Source organism: Cygnus olor, chromosome 1, assembly GCF_009769625.2.
Source record: "Cygnus olor isolate bCygOlo1 chromosome 1, bCygOlo1.pri.v2, whole genome shotgun sequence".
NCBI lineage: Eukaryota > Metazoa > Chordata > Aves > Anseriformes > Anatidae > Cygnus > Cygnus olor.
The window spans coordinates 4,324,443-4,349,244 of record NC_049169.1 but is presented as its reverse complement, the minus strand read 5'-3'; the positions used below and the strand labels follow the sequence as shown (position 1 = coordinate 4,349,244).

General features: G+C 43.1%; 1 protein-coding gene across 1 annotated transcript in view; it reads left to right on the top strand.

Annotated features, from left to right (window-relative positions):
- The window catches only part of SFMBT2 (Scm like with four mbt domains 2), a 112,418-nt gene that overhangs the window by 70,738 nt on the left and 16,878 nt on the right, over positions 1-24,802 (top strand). Inside the window, 9 exon segments of the mRNA XM_040546600.1 lie at positions 573-687; positions 690-719; positions 5,804-5,886; positions 7,563-7,689; positions 13,880-13,993; positions 15,266-15,308; positions 15,883-15,953; positions 17,116-17,255; positions 24,416-24,525. Of these exon segments, the coding sequence (XP_040402534.1) occupies positions 573-687; positions 690-719; positions 5,804-5,886; positions 7,563-7,689; positions 13,880-13,993; positions 15,266-15,308; positions 15,883-15,953; positions 17,116-17,255; positions 24,416-24,525 (833 nt within the window).

The window sequence follows — 24,802 nt, the reverse complement described above, 5'->3', positions numbered from 1 at the left end:
CATTGCCTGGAGAACACGTTAAGAAGCATGTTTAAAAGTCATCTGTGAATGTTTTCCTTCTTCAGGAATTGTTTCTGTCGCACCAGCATCACTAGGTGACTATATATGCACTTAGATCTGATTGGGATGAAGATGTCCATCTACCACTTTCATGCAGAAATAGGGAAGCTCTCTTATATCCCTGTCTTCTCTCCATGCATGCATATTTTCCCTGCACATCTGGGAAATCCTTTGAAATAAAACAGCTGGACAGATGGGGTACCTGGGTATTTAATTCACACTCTCAAAGCAAGAGAGGGGAAGGCCATGGGGTCTCCAGGGTTGCCTCCGGTCCCTGCTCAGCCATGGGCACACTGAGTGACTCTGGATGATGGAGCTTTCCCTTGCCTTGGTTTACGCATCTGTAAAACTCAAGCCTTGTCTCTTTGGCAGATCACTTCGATGACAAGTGTTAGGTGACTGGGGGTTATTTTCAGGAGTAGTTTGATTCCAGTTTGTTTCAGCTTTCTGTGTTTGCTGGTGTTGTGGCGAATTTAATATCTGATTTTGTTTCCTTCTTTTTCTTCCCTTAGGTTTTTAACAATCATTATTTACAAGTGACCATTGATGACCTGAGACCTGAACCCAGCAAAATCTCAATGCTTTGCCATGCGGATTCCTTAGGGATCTTGCCAATACAGTGGTGCCTTAAAATGGAGTCAATCTCACACCTCCCAAGGGTTTGTATTCCTTCTCGATGATTTGCAGCTTTCCTCTTAAGGAAGCTAGCCTCCTCTTAACTGCCTTTAAAACCACACTGCTCTTTGCTGCGCAGCATCACGTTAAGCATCTCCAGCCAGAGCATCTCTGTTGAGTCACTGGGGCTGTTCTGGCTTATAACAGCCTGTGAACATCTCTGCAAACGTGCCTTGCTGATAGATTGATGTCCATGTGCTTTGAATTCTGAAGCAAGCTGCACTGAAGCCTAGGAAATTCCTGTAAAATGCATCTTGCTGCTGCTTTGTGTGTGCAGAGCACAAGAGGAGCATTAAAAGCCATATTATGTTAGAGACAAACCAGGCAGCTCCACTACAGCATCCCCATAGGTGCAATGCTGAGATGAAGCAAAGCTCCTAAATCTAAATATCTCCTGTATTGAAATCACCTTGTGCCTCACCAGTAAGCTCATAACTGCCTGCTAGGAGTGTGTAGACATTTCTTTAGCTGTCTCGAAAAAACTCCAGGCGAGCACAAATTCAGAGCAGTGCTCGGGTCAGAGCTAGGAGAAACAGCCTCCAGCCATGCTGTTTCCCAACTTTGTAGCAGTGCAGTTAATTACTTGCAATTTCAGACAACCACCTGCAGTGCCTTAGCAATATTTCTTCACTTGCAAAATACGTTGGCTCTCTGGAATTTCGGATTTTTGAATCTGGTGTTGAACTTTTGCCAAAAAATGACATTGCTTGGGAGAAGAAGAAATGCTTAAAAAAATCCTATGAAGTTGTGTACAGGCATATTTGTCTTCATTTTGGGAAATTATGTGTGTGTGTGTGTGTATATATATATACATATGTATATGCTTCTGCTAATCCCAAGGAAGTGAAGGATTATTCCCTGCCAGATTCAGAGGCCTCTTATGTAGATCGTAACTTGAAATTCTCACCAAAGTCCTGGAGCCCTGTGGGTGCGGCTGTATATAGTGTATCTATGATTAATTTGTTGCTTTTACTGAAATAAATGCACTCTGTGGATGCTTTACCTCCCTTCTGCTTAAATTCCAGTGTAATGACAATACCTGTGTAAGTGCTCACTGGCCAGAAAAGTTGCTAAAAATGGAAGTAAATTCAGTGTTTTCTTGTTTTGTTTTGTATGGATTCGTGGTTTTTTTTTTTCCATCACAAATTCACATGCAGCTTCCCCCAGGCCAGCTAATTAACTTAAGTAAACCGTAGGCCAGACATTTCTCTTTAAAGGGTCATGGCCTAATAATTTCCAGTCCATGCTGGTACAAAGCCTGTCTGAGGTGGTGTTTTATGGGTCAGGTGTATGAGCACTCTCTTTTAGACACCAACATATTTAGAAGTGTCTGTAGCATCCTTCTACCTGTCCTAATGTATTTCTCAATTTGGTCAGTAAAGTTTAAACATCAAGGAGGCATCTGGTGTAATGTCTGGTGATTGGGATCTACCTGGGCTCAGAAAGTGTATAAAGTCCTTCTTTTCTGCTGTCAGATCAGAAATCGTGGAGAGAAGCTATTAAAAGAAGTGTACAGCAAGTGGTACATAGATGCACAAAATATGTGGTTTCTTCTCGTGTGAATGGGGACTGCATGCCCAAAATACATCTTAGGACTTAAGGTGTCAAAAAACTCTTCCATTAGCAAGCACGCACTTCAAGTCACTAAAATGTCATTAGACACTGGAGCACTTTCTGAAAAAAAAACAGCCAACAAGAAAAAAAACAACAACAACAACAAAAAACAACAGCAGGAAAATATCGATTGAAAGTGAAATGCATCCAGACCCACATTTGAGGTGTTCTCTGAGAATGATAATATCAGCTTTGGATAAAGAAATAATCAGGGCTGATACGAGAGAGCTGCAACACTACTGTTGAATCGCTCTGTGGAAGGAGGAGGGAATCCCACCATTTCCACTCAAACCACTGGATGGCTCTACCTGCCCTGGGGCATCCAGAATTACCTTTTTTTTTAAAATGCAGATTTGACAGTTCTTCTGCTTGGTTATGTTGACAAAATTTAATGTTGCCTAAATGGCTCTCCTTGTTGAAAGGCATAAAAAAATCCCCATGGATCAGCAGATGACAAGGGAAAACCACAGAAGTCCTTTTTCTCTTGGTGCGAAGTGTCATTGCTATGTTCTGGGCTTGTTTGTTTGGGCTTATTTATGGTTGACAGAGAGGTTCTCTGATTTTAAAATTAACTGATTTAACTTCATCAGAACAGCATGGCGGGTTGGGATATTTGGGTTCAGAGTACTTTATTTCTTTAATATCTGTTCTTTTGCTTTTTTGCCTGTCAGGCCTGTGTTGAAACCAAACATGTAATAGATGAGTCATGAACAGGAGGTGCAAACATTTGCTACTAGAAACAGAGAGCAGTATTTTCCTGTACAGTGCCAAAAATGAATACCCATTTACTGCTGGTGTATAAACATTGAACAAGCACTGTTTATATTTATTGGAACTGGATTTATAGACCACTTCTCTTTAGAGTGGCAACCATTGTTCCTTTTTATGAGCTATTAAGAGGGGGAAAAACACTGCAGTAGCACTCTTAGTTATGAGACTTACTAAGGAAATACCATTTCCAAAACCTCCATTACATTTGTATTGTTACATTTATTTCTGATTAAACTGCCGAGAGTCAAGATAGCAGTCGCAATGAGGTTTTACATGTTTGGGGGGCAGTAGGTGAATCATGGAAGCCAAGCTTTGAACATTATTATGTGGGCTGAGCTTTAAAGGCTAACAGTTTGGGGATGCCATGTGCTAATGAGGGCACACATATACCTTACATCATGAGGCTCTGTGAAGAGGTACAGGTTTGGTTGAAGGTTATTCTTGTGTATGGTCCTCTTGGAGCAGTCCTCGTTGGGCTGCTGAAGTGAGTTACAGCAAACTGCCCTCCTGGGTTTTGTTCCAACTGAAGTCTCCAGCAAAGGGTCTCACAGAGATTTGGGTAGTGCATGGCCAAGCCAACAGGTTGTGTGTGACAACTCAGGTTTTTATACCCTGCTGAAACCCTGTCAGTGTGCCTTTCCCATCCACTCTGCCAAAATTAAGAGTCCAAAGCTGTTCATGAGGGGTTTTAATCAGAGACATGAGAACATGCAGGGTGTGGGCAGGTTTTTGGGTCCCTGGGAGCATCATGAGGTGAGCCTGATATTATATAGTATGGATAACTGCACTGTGGCTGTCTCCATCCGAGTCCATCATCATAACTGCCTCTGGAATCAATGAAGTGTGAAAGGGACTTTTGCGAAGTGATTTTGCTCCTCCTGAAGGACAGGCAGATCACCACTAGATCTGCCTACTTCTCCATTGACTCTTCAGGGAGCCCTGGGATGACAGACACAGCTCTAGGCACCGCCACTGCAAACATCTGTATGTGATCAGATGAATCCCTTCTGATAGGATGTGCGCTTCTCCTCCTGTTTTCCATTTCATTTTATGAAGCTGAAAAGTATCTGGCAAGCAAATAACTAGAGAGGAAAAAGGAGATGGAGAAGCAGCAGTAAGAAAATACTATTGTAGGAATTGGTTGTTAATGTATGTGAAAACAATACAGGGAGTTTTTTCATATGAAAAAATGAAGATTCTCTGTAAGTGATGGCCCTTTTATACTTCCCTGTGCATGTTTATTTCTAGCTTTCCTATCATTATTGTGTTTTACTATTGCATGTTCATGTCCCACTGAGATAGGCATCTTAGGACCCTTTACTGCTCAAGGCTTTATCTCATTAATTTGTTTGTCAGGAATGCAGTCATTAAGTTTAGAAGCTCATCTTATCCCAGATACTTGCATCTTAGCAGGATGCTTGGGACGTCATTTTCAAAGTTTTTAAATCCTTTTTTTTGGCTCTGGTTGATGGATAAGTGACTACAACTCAGTATTCCAGTCCTTTCTTGCCTACAAAAAAAATCACAATTTTCACTGTCATAAATGATTCATTCCCATCTGATCTTGAGTGTCCCTTTTTGACTGTCAATGAAAAAGACATTAAGGGATGTTCTTTAAGATTGAGTCCAGGCTGAAATGCCAGACAGGGAGATTAAGGGGAGAATTTGGCCTTTAGATGACTCCTGAAACTTTCCAGTGAGAGTAGTTCTGCAATAATGTTATTACAGCATCATCCCAGAGCCCTGGACAGGGTTAGCACTCAGTGATAAGAAGCACCGTAAAAACTTAGGCTGAGAAAGAGATTAAAATTAATCAAGCAAACAACAAAATAAAGCAACCAAAAAAAAAAAAAAGACCCCTTTTCCCAGGAATTTATTGCATGAGCAGCCACGTAAGAAGTGTGGATGAGTAGAGATTTTGTCTCTCTGTGATGGGACTGCTCGAGAGCTGCCCCTGTAAATCACTGTCCCTTCCGTTTTTCCCTAGAACCAGAAGCTGGGAGGATCATCTGGTTGCTGAGACTTTAGGATTTGGGAATTCTGGGTTCATTTTCCTGCTCTGCTTCAGGTTCCCGTATGACCTTGGGTAACATGCTGACTGCAGTGGGATTCAGCTCGTGTATGCTGAGCTGCTGGAAAGTCAGTCATGTAGGGTACATCCGTACCAATGGAGAGAGAGGAGAGTTTATCTCATGGTATGAGACAGATGATAGATCATCTTTTGTTTGTGCTGGCCCACTTCTTGTTGACTGCTGATGAACCCTTGATGTCTCGCTCCACAGCTTCATCTTTTAGATACCAAAAGAAAGGAGAAAGAGGTCTATGGCTAGTCCCACCTGGAAAACAGGGACAGTAGCACTTCTTGGTAGCTACAGTTTTATTAAAGCCTGAGAGATGCTCACTGGAAAGGGAAAATAAAGAAAATGTGTATGTTTTATTACTTTTTAATAAAGACATGAAGTTTTCAAAGGGAAATGCAGAAGTGGGTGCTGGAGGGGTGCTGGTGTTGACCCTCAGGATGTATGAACGGGCATTCAGGGAGCTCTGCTGGTCCTGCACATTTCACTGAGACGGGGTGGGATGCTGAAATGCAAACGGTTGTCTGCTCGGCGCCCAATTTGTGCTCTCCCTCTGATGTGAAGCGGTGGCTGATAGCACTTCTTTCTGTCTTGTTGTCCTGCAGGTTACTCTGGCCAGGACTTTGACTGGGCTGATTACCAGAAGCAGTGCGGAGCGGAGGCGGCGCCTCACCAGTGCTTCAGAAACGTAAGCTCTCTTTTTGCCTCTGTGTTGCGCCTGTCAGACCACATAAAACACGATTGCTTCCACCAGAAAACTGCAGCAAGACTCTCGGAGGTCCCCCAAGAGTCTGTCATAAGAAGGAAGCCAGAAAAGTGTTTCAGGTCTGTCTCTAAAAGAGAAAAAATATGATCTTACTCTTGTCCTGACCTGATTCAGTGAGATTCCCTGCTCTTCATCTCTTTCCCAAAAGCAGAGTGTTGGCAGTCCCACGTCACACCAGCCGTGTTTCTGCATGGCACATGGGGGCTGTGAAGTGGCTTTCCTCATCCATAGCGGCCCAAGCCTGGCCTGGAATAAATCTTTGATGGCGAACTGATGACCTGAACACTTCTTATTGAGGAATTCAGAAGACCTGTGCCACCAACAGAGTTTGACTTGGGAAACAAATCAGAGTTAGGTTTTCTTTGCCCCGTTTATTGTGCCTTCCTGTGCAAAACCCTCTGCCTCAGAGGACTTCAAGTTAAGATTTCTGAAGTGTAGAGGGAAGGTGGGCAGCGCTGCTTCGCACTGATACAGTGGAAAAGCTTCACTTGTGCAAGCACCCTCCCTTTACTTTTTATCTCCTTCCTTTTTCTCAAGTAATAGATCTGTGCTCTCAACACCAGCAGCCTTGAAAATAGCCTCTGTGTAATATTCTCCAAAGATTAAATCAGGTCTAAGCACTATTTTTTCTCCTTTTTTTTTTTTTCAAAGAAACATTAATCAGATGAACATGTCTGTTATTCTTTCACTCCTGATAACAAAGTTCTCTGCAGAGGGATGCAATCTTACTGTTGTCGCTTGGGCTACCTCCCTGGCAGGTTGGCCCATTTGTTTCGTGTCTGTGAGAAGCTCTTTGATAGAAGCCTTTTTGCAGGCACATCTCCCACTTAGTGCAGCCAGACATAGTGCTGGAAGTGGGTATGCTGTAGCTGTTTCCCCAGGGGGGATGTTTAACAAGGAGAGGCAGTTATGAAATAGATTGACATGACCAAATGCTTAGTAAAATAAACTCCCAGCTAACTGTTTTGCCATTGATCCTGTATAAATTAGCCTCCAGCACTGAGCTGCAGTGAAAGCAGGCAGTGTGATGATAAATGAGGTTTCCTTGTTAGGCAACATAACGAGCATTTAAACAAACTCACCCTGCTTTTCTGCAGTCCTGGCCAGGTCTGTTTTTTGCGGGGTGAGGCTGATCAGTGCTCTGGGCAAGGCTTGGGACAGTCCAAGCAATGCTTGAGCTTAAGCAAAGGGAGAGGGGACCCTGAAAGTGACAGAGTAGCATTCTCACAAGCTCATGACCCCACGTTTTGGTCCTTTTATTTCTTATTTGGGGAGATCACTACTGATTTGGGACCATTGCAGCCACCTCTGGCCTGGCTTTGCTGGTGTGGAGTAACCTCCTCCCGGTCTCAGAGAGTTAGAGATTGGTGTAAACCATGAATTACATTGCTTCCTGATTTGTCACCATCACTGACATTTTCATAGGCATGTCCAGGGCAGCTCCATTTTAAACCTGGATTCCTCTGGGTTCTTCGGTGTCTCCTGCACTTACAGCAATAAGCAGACGGTGCTAATGCTATGCTTCCCAGCAGACTGTCTATTTAAAGTCATTCAGTGCTTCAGTGCCATGTTCCAGTGTTGGTCCTTGGCTCTTTCAGACATCCTTCAGTCGTGGTTTTACAAAGAACATGAAGCTGGAGGCAGTGAACCCCAGGAATCCTGCAGAGATATGCGTCGCCTCGATCACCTCAGTTAAAGGACGGTTAATGTGGCTTCACCTTGAAGGTATGTGCTGTATTTGTGTGGTTCACTCAAACCCTCCCTGTTTTGTCCTTCATCCTCTGCCCAATATTGCTTCCTTTGGCCTTGCCCTTTTATACACTTTAGACGGTAACGTAAGTTTTCGAGAATTGTCTTTTGCTCTCTCCAGGAGGGAGCCACAAGACCTTCCACCCTCCAACCACCTGGACTTTATTAGAGTGATCTCTGTTGACTATAGAAATCTCACTGCCATCATGATAGATCTCTGTCCTAGGAATGGATGGGATGTCTGCCTTGTTTATATGGCTGAGACTTCCACTGATATTTCCAACATGCTCTTGTGGGATCTCAGGTCCTCCTGCAACCTTCTTCCTCCCTTCTTTGCTCTTCTTTTCAATCCTTTGTTTCCCCTACATCCATACTGCTACATGTGCTGTTCCTCACCGTGGCCATTGCCTGCTCACATCCTTCCACTCTGTGATTGTCTCACTTCTTTCATTGACCTAAGAGAGCTTTTGTGGGCAGTAACTGTAATAAATAGTTTAGAAAGCTGTCAGCCTGTGGAGAATACAATGACTATACAAGCAGTATTAGGAGAATGCTGAAAAACTAGCAGGGCATAATGCTGTATCAAACCCTCCATTTTTACCTTTTCTTTAGTGAGGTATAGGTGAGCTCATTTTTGATGTGGTTTTACTCTTGGAACTTCTTTTACCTCAATTCATCTGAGCAAGGATGTCTGAAATTAGGGTAATTTAGAACAGCAGAGGGTTTCTTCTTATTATTGCTTTAAAAACAGCATTATTTGTAAAATCACTGAGAGCAGAAAGCCATGGTTATTTAAATGTTTTGATGAGCACTGTGATAAACCATAAAGCTGTTGTGTCCTTGTCACAACATATTTTAATTTTCACCCATCAAGCTAACACACTATTGTTAGAGGCTGCTAACTTCATCTACAGTCAATATAAGAGCTTCATTTTGTCTCTGAAATCAATGGTAATTGGGTCAGCATCAACTACAAATGCCATATGTTTCTTTGCTTTCTTCTGGGGAGCCACGAAAATATCAAAGGCACATCAGGTGGCCCAGAGTCCTGCCCATCACCAGGCTCTGTACGATCTGTGCTCCTGCTGCTGGATAAATGCTTGGGGGAGACATGCTTGTGTCTGCCTTGTGCTGCCAGCCCTGACGCAGTCAAAAGGGAACATCTTGCTGTAACCCTCCCATTTGGAAAATAAAGTGCATTTGGTTAAGCTACCATGATGAAAGGGTGATGATAAAATGCCTTCATTCCTTTGCTTGCTGCCACGTATTGATAGGTAGATACCATGTAGCTCTGCTTATGCGTATCTGATAGATGCCACTAGGTGTTCCAAGGCATCTGTGAGAGATTGGGCTGATGAAAGAGCAGCATTCTTTTAAAAACTTGCTACATACAAGCCCAGGAAACACAGTGGCATTTTTTTCCTCAGTGATCTGGAAGGAAAGCAAGGCATGGTCTTATCTGCAGCCAAAGGAGTAGTGCATGCTGTTGGTATCCCAGGCTCCGAAGAAGAGGAAGGGATGGGGAAAAATTAAGTTTGTGCGAAGTTACAGATACAGAGTTGCCCTGCAGAGACCAGAATCGAAAGGAAACAGAGCATCTTCCCTTTGCTAAAGCCAGTGACACCCGCAAGCTCCATGGGAACCCTGTAGTGGGAGTTGGGAGCGAGGAAAGGGGTCACCCATTTCTTCTGTGATGGCCCGTGGGGCCAGGATGATGGCTCAGTAATTCTGCTGAAATGCATTAAAACCAGACTGTTGTCAGGATTGAATGTGAAAGCAGGGTGAAGCTTTATTCTCAGACATTATTGCAAGTTTTTTTGGTTCTTCCAGGGTAAAACAGCTAGGAAAATGTTAATGGGGTACAAACCATGCTCAGGCACATGATATCACGAAAGGACAGACCTACAGGGGTCAGGGCAAGGGGTTTCTGCATACATCCCATGGGAAATGAAGTCTCATGCATGTTCTGCACAAAAGTCACCTTCTCTCCTCTGCAAGATGCTCAGCTCTCAGTTTTCTAGGGCTGGGAAAACACTGAAAGCCAGACTGATGCTAACAGCTTCATCATCCCCTGGTGCAGGGAAGGTGCTTTTCCCTTCAGCACCATGGTGCACTGATTGTAATAACCCAAGAAGTATTTCAGCGCCTGACAATGTGCAGTGCAGTTTGTACAAGAGGAAAGGTCTCAGATCAAAGCCCTTAAAGTTAGTAATAACATTGACATGTAACCCAAAGTACCTCATCTGTGCTAGCAGCTTGTTCTGAAATGTAACAAAGGCAGATATTCTGTGGCATTTAGCTCTACGGAAACAACATTACATGGTAGACAAGGTTCTCCCGGTGCCTCTGCGATAAATCTCTTTCTCAGAGATTTATAACTCAATTGCTACCTAAAGAGATTCCTTCTGATCTAAAGCTTGGCTGGCAAACTGCTTAGTGCTTGTTGTGTCTTTGCTTCTAAGCCCTGCAGCTTGGGCTGGCTAAAATCTGGGGAGATCTTCTTCATTCTCTATCACCAGCATGTAGCTTTGTCCCCTCTGTGTTTATCTCCAGTGTACAGAGCAGGTACAACTTTGTACATCTGCTTTTGGTAGAGCATCATGCAATGGCAGGTTTTGTTTTTTTCATCTGTGAAAACCAATTGCCTTCAGACTTATGGTAGCTAAAGCTCATCTGCAGCCTGTTCTGGACACTTGGCAGATATTTTTATGAAAGAACTGGAATTAATGGTTGTTTGAAATTCACTTTTCACTAATACCATTGTTGAATTTACGCCCATGTGGTCAAGGAATCTGGCCCATTTTCACAAATGTCCTTCTTATATTGGGAGGTGCCTTCACTTTTCTATATGGATTTGATGGGATCTGGGAATCTTTCAGAATCTTTTTTTTTTTTTTTTTTTTTAATCTGTAATACTTTTTCAAAGGGACGCAGTGTTCACTAAACTGCCCATTACAGTGAACAAGGAATGCTGTTTCTTGGGTCTTTAAATCAACCAGTCCTCCAAGGCCCTGAATAAAGGCAGGGAGAAAGGCACATGTATCGCTCCCTTCCCTTGTTGCTTTCTCTCTGCCTTTTTACTCTCTTAATTTCTTAAAGGAAGTTTTTTTTACAACTTGTCATAAAAATCCTGTGTGTATGTCCTTGCCTTTTGAGTTCTTATATATAAATGCTTTACACTTGTTTTATATCTCAATACCAGGAATAGAATGATCTGTAGTAAAAGGAAAAGATGCAAAAGACTGCAAAAATAAAAAGAAGGCTTTGCTGCTGTTGAAATTCGTGACTGCAGTATGCACAGCGTTAGCCTAAAACTAGGCATTAAAAAAACAACAATGCAGAACACTGCTTGCAGAGTTGTAAAATAAATGTGGCTTGGACTACGGCATGGTGTTTTTTTTCAACTCCATTAATACACTATTGTTTCTAACTGATTATTTATATTCTTGTAGCAGCAAGACTCCCAACTGCCATGGGAGCCCATCACTGAAGACCTCGGGTCCCACCATTTATCATGGGCGCATCTGAAGCTTTCATTGTTGCCCTCCCAGTTTCGCTGTTTGACAGCCCAAACTGCAGCCATAAAACAGGACACAGTAGTTAAGCAGCGTCGAGTTAGACATGAGGGAACATTGCTTAATAAATCATGCTTTGTACAGTAGCAAAACTCTGTAAACTTCAGGGCAAGCATTTAATGAGCAGCAGTATAGTTCCCCTGTGGATGGAAAGAAGTACAGGGCTGATCCGAGGCTGTGCACATCCCATCACTTGCTGCTACTTTATTGTTCATCATCTGCATTGTTAATTTTTACAGGTTCATTTTAGATTTTAAGGCTGAAACTTTCTGGTGTGAATTTATACAAGTAATAATGTACACTCTCTGCACAGACTAGGAATTTAAGGAAAACTCTCCTGTTAATCGCTACTCCAGAGAGGTGTTCCATAATTTTCCCTTAGATAGTTTTCCAGAGTTGCTGCACTATTCTGCCTATCCTATAAGATTTATAATGGGAGATGGAAATTTTCCTCACCCTATTTCCAATCTCCCTGTTCTCTGTTTTTCTATTTAACCTCTCAAGTCTCACGGACATTTCTCAGTCTAGCAAGATGGCAGCGTAAAATGCAGCAGATGAAACTAATGAGTTCCAAACAAGCTGGTTTCCATTTACACGAGTTAGTCCAAATGAAGCACTGAGATGTTGGAAGTGGAAGGCAGGATTATTGATTGCCAAAGGGAAGAAGTAGTGCAAGCGAGGCCAGAATAGCTGTGATTATGTCTTACAAGAAGAATAGTGGTGTTGCAGCAGAACAGACATTGTGGTGCTTTCTTGCTCGTCAGGGCAGCTGCAGCTGGTAAAAACAGTTTTCATGCCACATATATTGTTTGTGAGCAGGAAGGTACCTCTGATTCATTTATTGAATCAGAATAACACCATAGGACAGTTACAGTCATTAAAACAGTAGATTTTCCCAGATCAGTTGAAATTTCAGTGTGTTGATCTCTTGCTCTATTTATGACTCGATCCATTGCTGGCTCACCTTGTGAATGTCTTGCCTCTGACTTCAGCAGTTCTCACATCTGATCCTTGGCTGGGTTTGTGGCATTGGGTGAAAATGTTTTGCACCCTGGAGAGTGCATCTTCTGTCAGGTTCAAACTGAGCTGTGACCATTTGGTATTTCTTCGCGGAGGTAAATGGTTGTTCAGGGGATGCCAGGCTGCATCCTGCATTGTGTGGCTTCATCTTTTCTTCTTCCCTTCCCTGTATGCTGGTGAAGGAGACCAGATCTTCAAGGTATGATACATGAGCACAATGCAGGGCTCAGAGGAATACCACGAAGGCATCCATGAATTTATGCAGACAACGTGACTGCTTTTTTATTTTTATTTTTATTTTTAATTTTTTTCTCCAGCATTCTAAACACTAGCACCAATTTCCTGCTTCCTTTGGTTTTCAGTACAACCTCACACTCTCAAAAACACAGCAAGTTTATTGCTAGAGACAAGACCAATCCAAGTGCTGCAACTCAAGTCTTGATGCCATTCCCATCACAAAGTTCAATTACTGTTTCAATTACACTGCAAGCCCTTGATGAACATTCATTAGTGGGAAGCTCCCCGTCGTCATCTAGCTGAGCACAGCCAAACGCTGCTGCACTAAGCAGGAGGCAAAGATGCTGTAACAGATGCAGAAGTGAGGATGCTGCAGGGGAAGCTGCTAATCCTTTGGTCTGTTTTATTAGGAGATGGTCTCATGCTGGTGCTGGTCCTAGTGTGGAAATGGCAGAGGGACAGGAACTTGCTGACGAGGCTGTACGAGCACAGATGGAGTTGAATTGGAGTCATTAAATGGTGTCTTGACACAGGGCCCGGAGTTGTTTCTGAAAGACCTCAAAGTTAGTGGGAATATTTCCAGTGGGCTTTGAGTGAGACCCAAATAAACCAAGACAGGCGAGTGTCTTCTGAAGGAGACATAGTAACCAAGCTGGAAGAGATTGGCTTTAGGTGGAAATTTCCCATGAGAATTTGGAGCCCCTGCTATGTCAGAGATCTTAGTGCATCTATCCCATTTAGGGTTTTTATGTTGCCTTGTTGGGTGATCAGCTCAAGTTTCATGTTCTGTGAGGAGCATTAGGGGTATTCACAGTACCTCTAGGCAGATGAATGGCCATCTCCCACCTTTAAAAACAGTGGCTTGAGGGCAGAACTACACAGAAAAGCTTCAGGGGAGCATTGAGGCATAAAGGCCTATCACGTTAGCTGCCATTATGTTATATCCCATGTGCATGCTCTTACCAGTGAGAGTAAGCACCCAACTGTCCTTCTGCTACTTTGCTCGTGCAACTCTACGAGAGAGCCAATGGATCGGTCAGGCTGTCTTGTTCGGGAAAGTCATGCGTGTTTAACCTCACTGGCTTTTGGCTGCTTCACTACACACCCCTAGTGTGCTCTTAATGTGGGTTTTCTCCAGTATCACATTTCACTGTAAGTGCAACAGCCTTATCATCGCTGTCTTTGCAGAATTGAAGATGAAATGATGCCTGATTTTGATGCAGGGAAGCAGTTTTATTGTTACGTGTTCCATCATTTGCTTCCCTTGGTTTGTGATGAATGCTTGAGTGGCTCTGAGCTCATGTCCAAATTTCATTATAAATTTGTGTTTATAGGTTTACAGATGCCCTCTCCAGAGTATATAGTTGATGTAGAGTCTATGGACATTTTCCCAGTTGGCTGGTGTGAAGCGAATGCTTATAACCTAACTCCACCACACAAAGCTGTTTGTAAGTATATAGAAACCTCAAGCAGAACAGATATCGTATCAACAGTTTTATCAGGGAGTTTGGATTCAGCCTGTAATCCAATTCTTGAAACTACCAACCTAACTAGAGGACTAGTAACCAGCCTGCAAGCATACTGTAATAAACAGTAATAAATCTAATTAGATGCTGCAGCACTGCTATTACATAATTTGTACTTGTCTGTGTGATCAGTCTTTCTAAAAATGGGATGGTTAGCACTGGGAAAGGCCATTTTGTGGTTTGGGATTGCACAGTGTGGCTTGTGGGTTTGCAGTAGGGTTGTCAAAGAGAAACCAAGTTTTGTTGTGCTGAGCCGAGTTCAGTTAGGCAACTGAGTGAATTAAGGACACAGGACCTCGAATTGAGAAAAAAACAAAACAACCATAAAGTATAGGCCTGAAGGGACATAAAGAGGCTATCCTGGCACTCCGAATCCAACACAGCTTTACCTAAATTGAGAAATGTCTACTGGCCTCTTACCATGGAGCTTCTGCACCTTCCCAGGGTATCTATCCTGCTATTTCACTGCCCTTATGAGTCCAGGGATTTTCCTAGTGTTTAACTTAAATCTCTCTTGGCACAATCAAGCCCACAGTGTTTTGTCCTACCTCCAGTGCATATTAAGACTGATTTCTTTCTTTTCCATTCACGTTTGAAGGCGGTTCATAAGTGCCTAGTGGCTTGGTGTTGTTCTCCTGTTCCTTGCAGAAACTATTCAACCCTGATCTCAAGCCACCAGATGAAAAATTAGCCTTGCTGTTTACATTAATTAACATCTGAAAGGCAAATTTAAAAATGTGTCAGCCCTTTTGAAGAGTTAAATATGCTTAAGTTAAAAATCAGGCAGCCAGGGCCTAATTTGGGAGAATACTGCTATGGCAACATTATGCAGCCTTATCGCAATTTATAGCTAGGGATAAATTATGCTGGAGGTAATCATGCTTGTAAAATGTAATCTTATCCATATGTGTTTCTGTATGGAAAAATATTTGTGTTTTTATTTAATTTTTTTATATTGATCCCATAAAACACAATATTAGCATTCCAGAGGAAGGATTAAATGTATTATTACATCTTTAAAGCAGATTTTAATGATGTAGTGACTTACTTAAAAATACCAGGAAAAGATGGCGATAGTAATTAAGTACCATTTCATTGTGTTATAGTCAGTGCATTTATACGGCTTTTTATGCATTATGGGTGTATTTTATAGGACAGAAGAGTACAAAACTAATTCTTGCTTCATTTTTGCAGTGCGAAGGAAGAGAAGAATTGCAGTTGTGCAACCAGAAAAGCAGTAAGTTTTTGTTTTTTTAAGGTGATATTTTTTATGGTGATTCATCAGGTCTTCCAGGGGAAATAATACACAGCATCTGAGTGAGTTTGCTCAGTGCCACCCAGATACTGCAGCATAGTTGCAATGGAATTTCTTTAAATCTAGAATATTTGTGAACATATTAGAAAGTCTACGTAAAAGAAATTTTTGCTAGCTGGGACTGTGCACGCATATCCAGTGCCTGAAGGCCAGTAAGGGATACCTGGGTAGGACAGGCGTGCACCAGGAGAGCATTTCCCCGTCTAACCCTTCCAGTTCCCAGACACTAGAATTTAAAGGACTTGAATGTGAATATTTGCAGTCCAAAGGGCTAAAGCTCACGGACTGGGGTGCATTTTTGGATGATGGGCCAGTCTGGCTCCTTCTTCTGCAATATGCAGGTTCTGGGCTATGATAAAATGTGTGGAAGCAGGGTTGCGTTTGATGCATCTCCAGTCCTCACTCCAGACAGATGGTGGTGTGTTTCATGGTCCAGCCTGAAGGCTGGTTCTGACCCATTTAACCCTAATCAATACTCCAAATTGCTCTTTAACAGGTTACCATCCACAGTGCCTGTTGAGAAAATACCTCATGACCTCTGCCCAGTTCCTCAGCCAGACACAACAGGTAAGGCTGCTTGACACCAGCGGGATCTCAAGGGTCCGTTGCCTTTATGGAGGGGGACAACCCGAAAAACAGAGTGTGTGTGTCGTATGGGTGGGGAGACAGGGCCACATCCTCAGGGGGCGCAGACCTACAAGGCAGTGCAGGGAGTCTCAGATGTACAATATGCAAGGGTCCAGTCCTCTGTGTGGGAATGCTGTGTCTTGCTGGGCTTATTGAGGTTCCCCTACAACCTGCCCATTTCAGCTGATCATGTTAGGGCCAGAAGCTCTCGTGGAGATGGATGTGGCTTTCTAATTGCCATCTATTAAATTGCTTACACCAGGACTTAATGTGTCCCAGTGTTAGCATCATGACCATGTGGTATGGCTGCTACTTCTGCTAAAGGTAAATTTATCTCCCATTTAGTGGTGGTGGGAGGCACCGAGAGTACAATATTCATTCAGTTAATTGTGGAGACACTGCAGGAAGGGAAGGATTTAATTCACTTTATTTCATATGTCTATAGGACACATATCAGTATCTGAGCCAACAGCCCAGCTCTCTGCCATAATCAGATGTGGTCAAATGGGCTCTTTTTGGGTATGATCATCTGAGCTATTGTAGACAGCCATTTGGATGGTGTCCGGAAGTATCTGCTTCTCTTCGTGGGCTGTAAAGGAGCCCAGGATGATTAGCCCAGATACAGAAAACTGCTCGTTAGACCCATGTCATTTCAGGGGAATAGTACCCAAGTTCTTACTGGGTTGGAGGGTAGCTAAACAGGGATTGTGGAGCCCTTCACCTGAATTTTCTCCTTGAGCTGATTACATGCCTGGTCAGAAGCAACTAACGTGTTCCCTTCATAGCATGCTGCAATTGAGTTGCTCAGGTTCATCTGCGATATGAGTTATGAAAGAGCCTCGGGTCATGTTATGAACGAAATCCCTTCCCGATTCTCCATGCAGTAGGGTGTGCAGCCGTATTAGTTACCATTAAAAGCAATTAATCTTCCTGTGTTGAATGAATTCGAGTAGCAGAGGCTTCTCTACCTTCCATCTTAGGGAAGACTTTTTATGACCCACATTTTATTTCTCCTCCTTCTCCCATCGTGGAGGAAGAAGAAGAACCCTTGATTTATTGTCCCAAAGTGTACACACACATCAACGACACTTTCTCCTTGCAGGCACCATCAATGGGAGATACTGCTGCCCCCAGCTCTACATCAACCACCGCTGCTTCTCAGGTCCATATTTAAACAAAGGCAGAATAGCAGAGCTACCTCAGTCTGTCGGGCCTGGCAAGTGCGTGCTGGTCCTTAAAGAGGTATGGCTCAGCTATCTTTTGGGAGGACTTCAGGGGAAAACGTGGGCCGTGGGTTGCTGGGTCCAGAATTTAATAAGGAAGTATCTAAAATTGTGCTGGAATGCTGTGGCAGCTTCCACAGGTTGAAAACACAAGCTGGGAAGTTGGGGTATGTGCATGCATTGGGGGTTTTAACACGAGAGGAGACATTTCTGAAACATGGGGAGTTTTCTTGGTTGGGAGCAAGTTTCATATAACTGTGGCTGCTGTGCAAGAGAATTAATGTTCTGGCCAGAGCTGTCCCTGAAGAGGACCTCTGTGGTTGTAGCCATCAACCTGTTTCTCCTGGCACAAGCAACGCAGCATCCGCGCTACTGTTGAGCCATCAGATTTGGCATGGGGGACACCTTTGTATGTGTGACCATGGTCTTATGGGCCTCAGATCATTGGGATTCAATGTGAAACAGGACAGAAAGTTAAGCATGGGTGTGTGTGCGATGTGCTGAGTGGAAGCTGTGGTGTGCCCAGCTTCCACTGGTGTACCGTCCATATACAGATGAGAGGCAGGATGACTTCAAGTGGGAGAGGACGAGATGGTCCTGTTGGATAAGCAGGGTGCTATTGGTCCTGTGGGCACTATTTCAACTTGACTGGGGTCTTCTAGTAATCTAGGTCTTCCAGCTTTCTTGTCTGTACCTACATGAACCCCACTTGATGTGGATCTGAGCTCCCTCTGCCTGCAGAGGAAAGGCAGGGGAACCTTCAGGGCTCTGTCTGTCTGATGTATTTTTAAGACCCTCAGTGCCCAGCTCAGTGAGGAGGTTTAAGTTGTCTGAAGTGAGATGGATTTCATCCCTTGGCAGAAACACCTGAAATGTGAGATTCCTCCCAAATCACCCACCAGATTTGAAAACATGCTTTTTCTGTACTGTAGAGTGACTCCTATGTCCCCACTCCCTGCTTGCCTCTGTACGCTGCTTTAACTAAACACAGCAGCACTGCCAGTTGTCTCACATGGTTAAAAAAAAGGCCACGAAGAGAGCCCAATAATCCAGCTGCTTATGCAGGTGGGACACTTGGATCTGCAAAAAATGCAAATCAAAAATAGCCCTCAGCAGAAAGCAGGATAAAGTGGTTGCAGAGCACAAGTTGACAGCTGCCAAATTTGAAAGCCAGTCCGCGGTGGCGTGCTGGTGGGGAGCGTTAGCAATCTGCTGATACTTGAAAACCAGGCAATGAAAAAGCAACATGGGGGAAACATGAGGCATCCACAGCTAGTGGGTATGCTAACGTTTCTTCCCCCTCTCCTCCTGGAATTTGGATTTTGTAAATGTAAGTAGTGCAAAGCTTCTGCCAGGTCCTCCCCGCATGTCTCAAGGCTTTGTTGCGTAGACTAACACCAGCTTCTCCAAATTCCTCAAGAATGGGTCCTATTACTGACTGTGGAAACCAACCGAAGTTTTCTATGAAATCCAGTTTCTCTGACTTCTTGTAGAATTCTTTGCTGAAAGAGCAAATATCAGTGTCAACAAGACATGAGCATCTTGCTTTTGGAGACATAAATGATTCCCAAAGAGGAGGACCATGGCAATGTCCCGGTGTTTCTTGGTGGTATTTTGAAGATAAATCCAAGCTCATTAGGTCTATGGGGATCAGGTCTGGGTTCTGGAAAGGGTGAAGAGAAGGCATTTGGGGTGTTGCTGTAGAGGAAATACACCTGGTTCCTATCAGCAGCTGCCAAGACAAGAGAGGTGTCAGCAGCTCAGAGAACCATGGGCAGCAGTGAGGATGGGTGTACACAAGCAGCTGGAGGAGGCAAGAGGCAGCAAGGAAAATGTACCTACCACTGAATATCGTATCAGCTACCAGAGCACCTAAAAGGATTGCAGAGCTGAGTGCTGAGAGCAGTGCAGGAGATATCTCCTCCACCCCAAACCCACAGCCACAAGGCTCTCCAGAGCTGCACAGCTCACAAAGGTCCCTATCCCTCCAAGCCCAGTCTCAGTACCGAGCTTGATGGCTTTGTCTGGCTTTATACCCACTGATGACATGGCCCAGAGAATGCAAATGCATTATAATTATCTCTGTCTCACTATATAGGAGAATTACAGGCCATTGTAAATTATGCATCAGCATAACTTGTCTGGAATAGGTAAATTATACATGAGCTTTACTCTGGCAACACACAGGGGAGTGTGGGAAAGACAACCCCAAACAACAGCTATGAAGGAAGAACAGATACATCAGCAGTCTGGTGGGAGCCTTTTAAATCACCCTGGTCTCCAGCCACAGCTCTCTGCCTTTAGAGATGTTCTAGTTAAAATTTGAACCTGTGCCAGACATGAGCTAGTTCACAGTGGGCAGCAGTCTCTGTGATAGAGATGATGTTGTGTTTGACATTGATGAAAACCCCAGACTGAAAACAGCTGAATAACCATCTCCTGCCCCATTCCCTGGCCTGGATTCCCTAAAACAAGGAGAGAGCAGATGTCCTCTCTCCGTTAGTACCAGGTGGTGGGAGACCTTGCTCCTGGCTGGGTGCTGAGCAAGTAGCTCACCATCCCGTCTTCCTCTGCACTCGACCATGAGGGATATATCAAAAAAATGCAACACAAATGGGATTCGTGGTGCTCCTGAGCCATCTTTTCCCCCAAAGTCATGTCCCCTCTTTACATCCATCAGTGAAACATCATTCTGGATCCAGCTCCAAATAAATTGGTGCTACCATTCAGTATACCAATAATGAGATAGCTGTGGATCAGTACTGCCTGGCTCTGGTCTAAACAAAGTTGGGAGATACCCTTGTAGTGTGGTGTAGGACCTCCTCCTTCTAGGTGAATTATCTGGGCCATTCTCACCTGGGCGCTGGGAGAGAAGCAGGATGGATAGGTTTGCTTTTGTGGAACACCTCTTTTCCAGCACAACAGGCATACCCTTGATTTCTGCCCACTCGCTTTACACCAGCATTGGATGCAGAGGTTGTGAGCTCTGCAATGAGGAAGCTGCTAAGGTACCTCCCCGAATGGCCCCCATTGAGCAAGATTTCTCTAAAATTTTGAGGGCAATTACAACATATTTTGTAGTTTGATCAAAAATACTGGCTTTAGTTCTGTGTTTGTTAGTGCAAATGTATCCTTGCATCCGTGCAAAGCCTGGATGATGCCTCATCCTTCTTAAAGCCTGGTGGTTCATTACTCCTGGTGCCAGCACAAGTCTTTGGTTTATTGTGGCTTCCTTCACCCCAAGAGGCAAGTGAGGGTGTTCGTGCCTGTTGTTTAACATCAGCTTCAAAGTTTATCTCATTCCTAAGATTCTTGTTTGGAAAAGAAGTTGAGACTGGGAGCCAAGAGACAGTGGAGGCATCAACTGCTGCCATCCAACAGCTGCATCTGGGCTGGAAAGTAGTGGCTGTATAGTAGCTAAGATACGTAATAAATACTAACTTTAAGTTAAATTAAAATAAACACACTGTCAGCTACAGATACAGTTCTTGGGGCAGAATATCTAAAAATACCAAACTGTTCTTCTATCTATGCCAGCAACTTACCACAGCAACATTGTAAAACATAATGAGATGTCTTTTTTAAGACTTCGGATGATCTATAACCCACCATATCTTAAGGAAATATGCTGTAAAGATTAATTAGCCTCATTGCTTACTGCTATTACTATTTTTAAGACACTTTGCTCTTTTTTTATTTAGATGAAAATGGACTTAAAGGTAGCATGACTGTTAGCCTTTGCCACTGATGCAAACAGGAAAAATGAGCCAGCATTTGTGAAAGAATGCTATTACATTCTGCAACTTGAATTTTTTTTTATTTTATTTTTCAGCACAGCATGACTTCTTAGGAGAAATTTGCATAATTAAATCATGGTGCTCAGAAAATTACATAGCTTGTACTGAGCCTTAGGTGTATGATTGAGTCGTGTTGGTGGTGTTATCATTAGTTATAAGACATTGTGTTGGGATAGCAAAAATCTTTTATAGTTTAGAAAGATATAAACTGCATTTATACAAGAGGGTTCACTTACACTGCCCTCAAGACTGCTTCATGGATGTCAACTCATCTATAGTACATCCTCCAACTTAGGATCTGGCCATTTGTATTTTTGAAATGTCATAGACTGTCATAAGCATGTCACCACTTGAATGCTACCCCCTTGACTATGGCAAAAGCTTGTAAGTGCTTTATCATTTAATGAGAGAATCAAATAGCTCTTCTTTTTCTGCCACACAGACACATCATTATTCCAAGTAAAACGAAACAACTTGTTACTGTTTGGTCTGAGGCTAGCCTGGAAATTAGGGTCTCTCCTGTTAGGTAGAAGTGGGCTCACATCTCAGACAGAGGAGGAAATTGAGTTTCTCCTCAGAAGGATGCTGGTTGTAGGGCTCTTGAAGAGGAGAAGAGGCATAGTGCTATTTTGTGATATCACCTCATTAGTGATATTTCCTCAGAAAGCTTCATCCAGGATTGTGATCATCAATGAAGAGGGGTCAAGTGATGGGAAATTTGCAAATCCCACCAATCTCTGACAGGAAGAAAGATGCTGAAGTACCCAGTGGCATCAGACACTTCCAGACATGGTGCTTATAAGGTTGGGCAGAGGCTCATGATGTTGCTGCGTGATCATGCTCACCAATGTGACTTCCACCTATTTGACTCTGAAAGTTCAGCAGTAGCAAAATAAAACTTCATAGATGCATAGCAGCAAAGGCTGGTGTTGTCTCATCCATCCTTCTGCTCCAAGGCACTGCTTGCTCTACCCAAACCTTGCTTGATGGAGAGGGCTTGAAAATAAACTACCAAAGCCTCGCAGTACTCACACTACAGCAAAAGGGAATTTGGTGAATCAGATTCAAATTTAACCCATCTGACGTGGGTGAAGGGACTTTCCATCTCCAGAGAAAGCTGGAAAATGGTCTAGGTTTCTTCACCGTTTTTCCTGTAATCCCAGTTAATTTTTGTGCAAGAAAAAAAGTAATATTTTTTTTCCTAGTGTTTAGCAGTGTGTAATATTAAGAGAGAATGTTGTTAGAAGGTAACATATTTAATGTGGTAATGGACTCCTGCTGCACTGTAAAATGCCAGACCCAGTGACTTAAATTTGAGATACAAGAAGGGTAAGAGCTAATGCTTTTTTTTAAATCAATAAATCAATAAATAAATAAATAAATAAAATCTTCAGTTAAAGGGAAGTGACTCCTCTTACAAAACACTCATTTAAAAACTGTATTTAGAAGTTTAGCAAGAGTCCTGGTGATGACAAGCGACCTTTGAGAGAAGTACTGGCATTGTGTTTTCTTTGCAGGGCTGGAGTTGATTAGGTGTCCAGGATAATGCTCAGGCAGTGCCAAACAGTTATTTGCAGGGTGGGATTTTCTTTTCTTGCTCACTTCCTAACTGTTTTGACAACTCATACAAACACCATTGCACTGATAAAGGATCAGGGCAGCACTGTTTATGGGAATTGGTGTGGAAGAACCCCCCGCTTTCTGCTCCTGGCTCTTTCACCAGCAAACAGGGTGGGAGTCAAAGTATACTGAAGGAGACCGTCCCCAGTAGACACCTGACAAGGTGGTAAATAACCCCCTGGATTTGCAGATCAGGAGGGGAACACGTGAGTTATGAATGAGCATGGGAGCCACCCATTTACTTTGTGTTTATTTGAAAACCCACTTTTGGCTTTCCTGCATTGGGTCTCGGTATCTGTTTCGGATACCAGTGCTGCATCTGTTTGTGTGGTGAGTAGCAGATGAGAAAAGATGTGAATGAGCAACTGGATGGAGTTGCTCAGAAGCTTTCTTTTGTTTTCTTGGGAATCAAAGCCGTCGGGAATCTCAGGTTGTGTGACAAGCTAGGAACCAGATGGAGAACTGTGGGTAAATCTGTATTTTAGTTTCCCCTTGTGTGAGATGAGTGTACTCATAGGGCGCTTTGAGATGTGCAGGTGATCAGAGCTGCATAAGACATTGGGTCCTGTTAGTAGGCATTGCTTTAAGTGTCTCTAATTACATCTTTTTGAAGACTGGTTCCGGTTGTTTATCCAAGGGACCAACGATAAATTAACTTTTGCTTCTATTAAATAATCTAGACAGGCTACTCAAACCACTTCTGTTTTACACGGTACGATGCGACATGAATTAAAGCCCTTGCCTGAAAATAATCCACCCTTCAAGGTTTTCCAAATGCCAGCAAATCATTAGATTGCTGGCTTATTAAAGAAAAACATAAAAAAGGAAAAGAAGAAAAGAATGTTAATATAAACTCGTTGCTCTTTGCAATATGACCTGGTCAGTTTTTCATGAAAAACATGGGTGCTAGGGAAACTTAATGCTTATCATACTGAAATCATTTGAGGGCCCTGAAGAATTAAGAGCAGGCATTAGGTAAAGAGCTAATTTATACCAAAACCAATCCAGATTCATTGTGGAGTCATTCATGGGCATACAATGCAGAGTGTTCAAACACATGATCTGGTGCTATTAAGAGATTTGTTTTTCTTGTATTTATCTCTTTAGGCCAAGTGTAGGCTATTAAGGCTTGGATCCTCTGAGCGAATAGTAGGAATTATTTTTATTCTCAAACACTTTGGATTAAATGGATTGGCACATGTGTTTTATTGTAAGGAGTGGACACATACTGGGTTTCAGGCACACCTCCTGCAAACTCTTTTTGTGTAGACCTCATTAATATTCCGTTAATACCGTCAAGGCATGCAGCACTCAGATGCTTAAGTGTACTGCCAACCTTAAGTACGTGAGTTTCGCATTTAGTGTTCAGTGTGTAACCCCCATGTGACTTTGGCCCTGGCTGAGCCATCAGAGACGTTTTCATTTTTTACTAAATTGAGCCACTGTGGATGCAGGGAATGGAACCTGCTTTGGGTGAGGGGGCCTGTCTCAAGCAATAACACTGGCGTTCCTTTAATGGGAGATCTTTGGGGTTGGCCAGCAGCATTTAATGCAGTCATGGTATCATACCGAGGTGTCATCCACAACATGCTTGGCACATTGATTCAATCTGGGACATCTTATCATTGCATCTAGCACATGCCGTGTGCGTCCTTGAACATAAATTGGCATCTGTACGCTTCTCCTGCTTATATAGGACCAGGGAGCGTGGTAAAGGATTGCTTTTAAATCCATCAGTGTTGTTGGTTTTATGTCTCAATAGGTTCTGAGCATGGTGATCAATGCAGCTTACAAGCCAGGGAGTGTTTTACGAGAACTGCAGCTAGTGGAAGACCCTCAGTGGAATTTCCAAGAGGAAACACTTAAAGCAAAGTAAGTCTTCGGTGTGTGCTCCTTTATATAGAAGGCTTCAGAAATTGTACTGGCTTGGGGAAAAAAAGAAAAAAAGAGCAGAAGATTTTCTGGATTGTGAGAGTTTTGCTTTTTTAATTATCATTTTGCTTCACTGAGCTACCTGCCTAGTTCTATAGCAACTTAAGAAGTGAAATGTTCACCTGAATGGTTCATTTCTATTGTCTTTCTCCAAGCAGCCATCCAGATTTTGAAGAAAAATGCCATGTTCATTCAGTGAAGTCTTGAGTTTTATGAT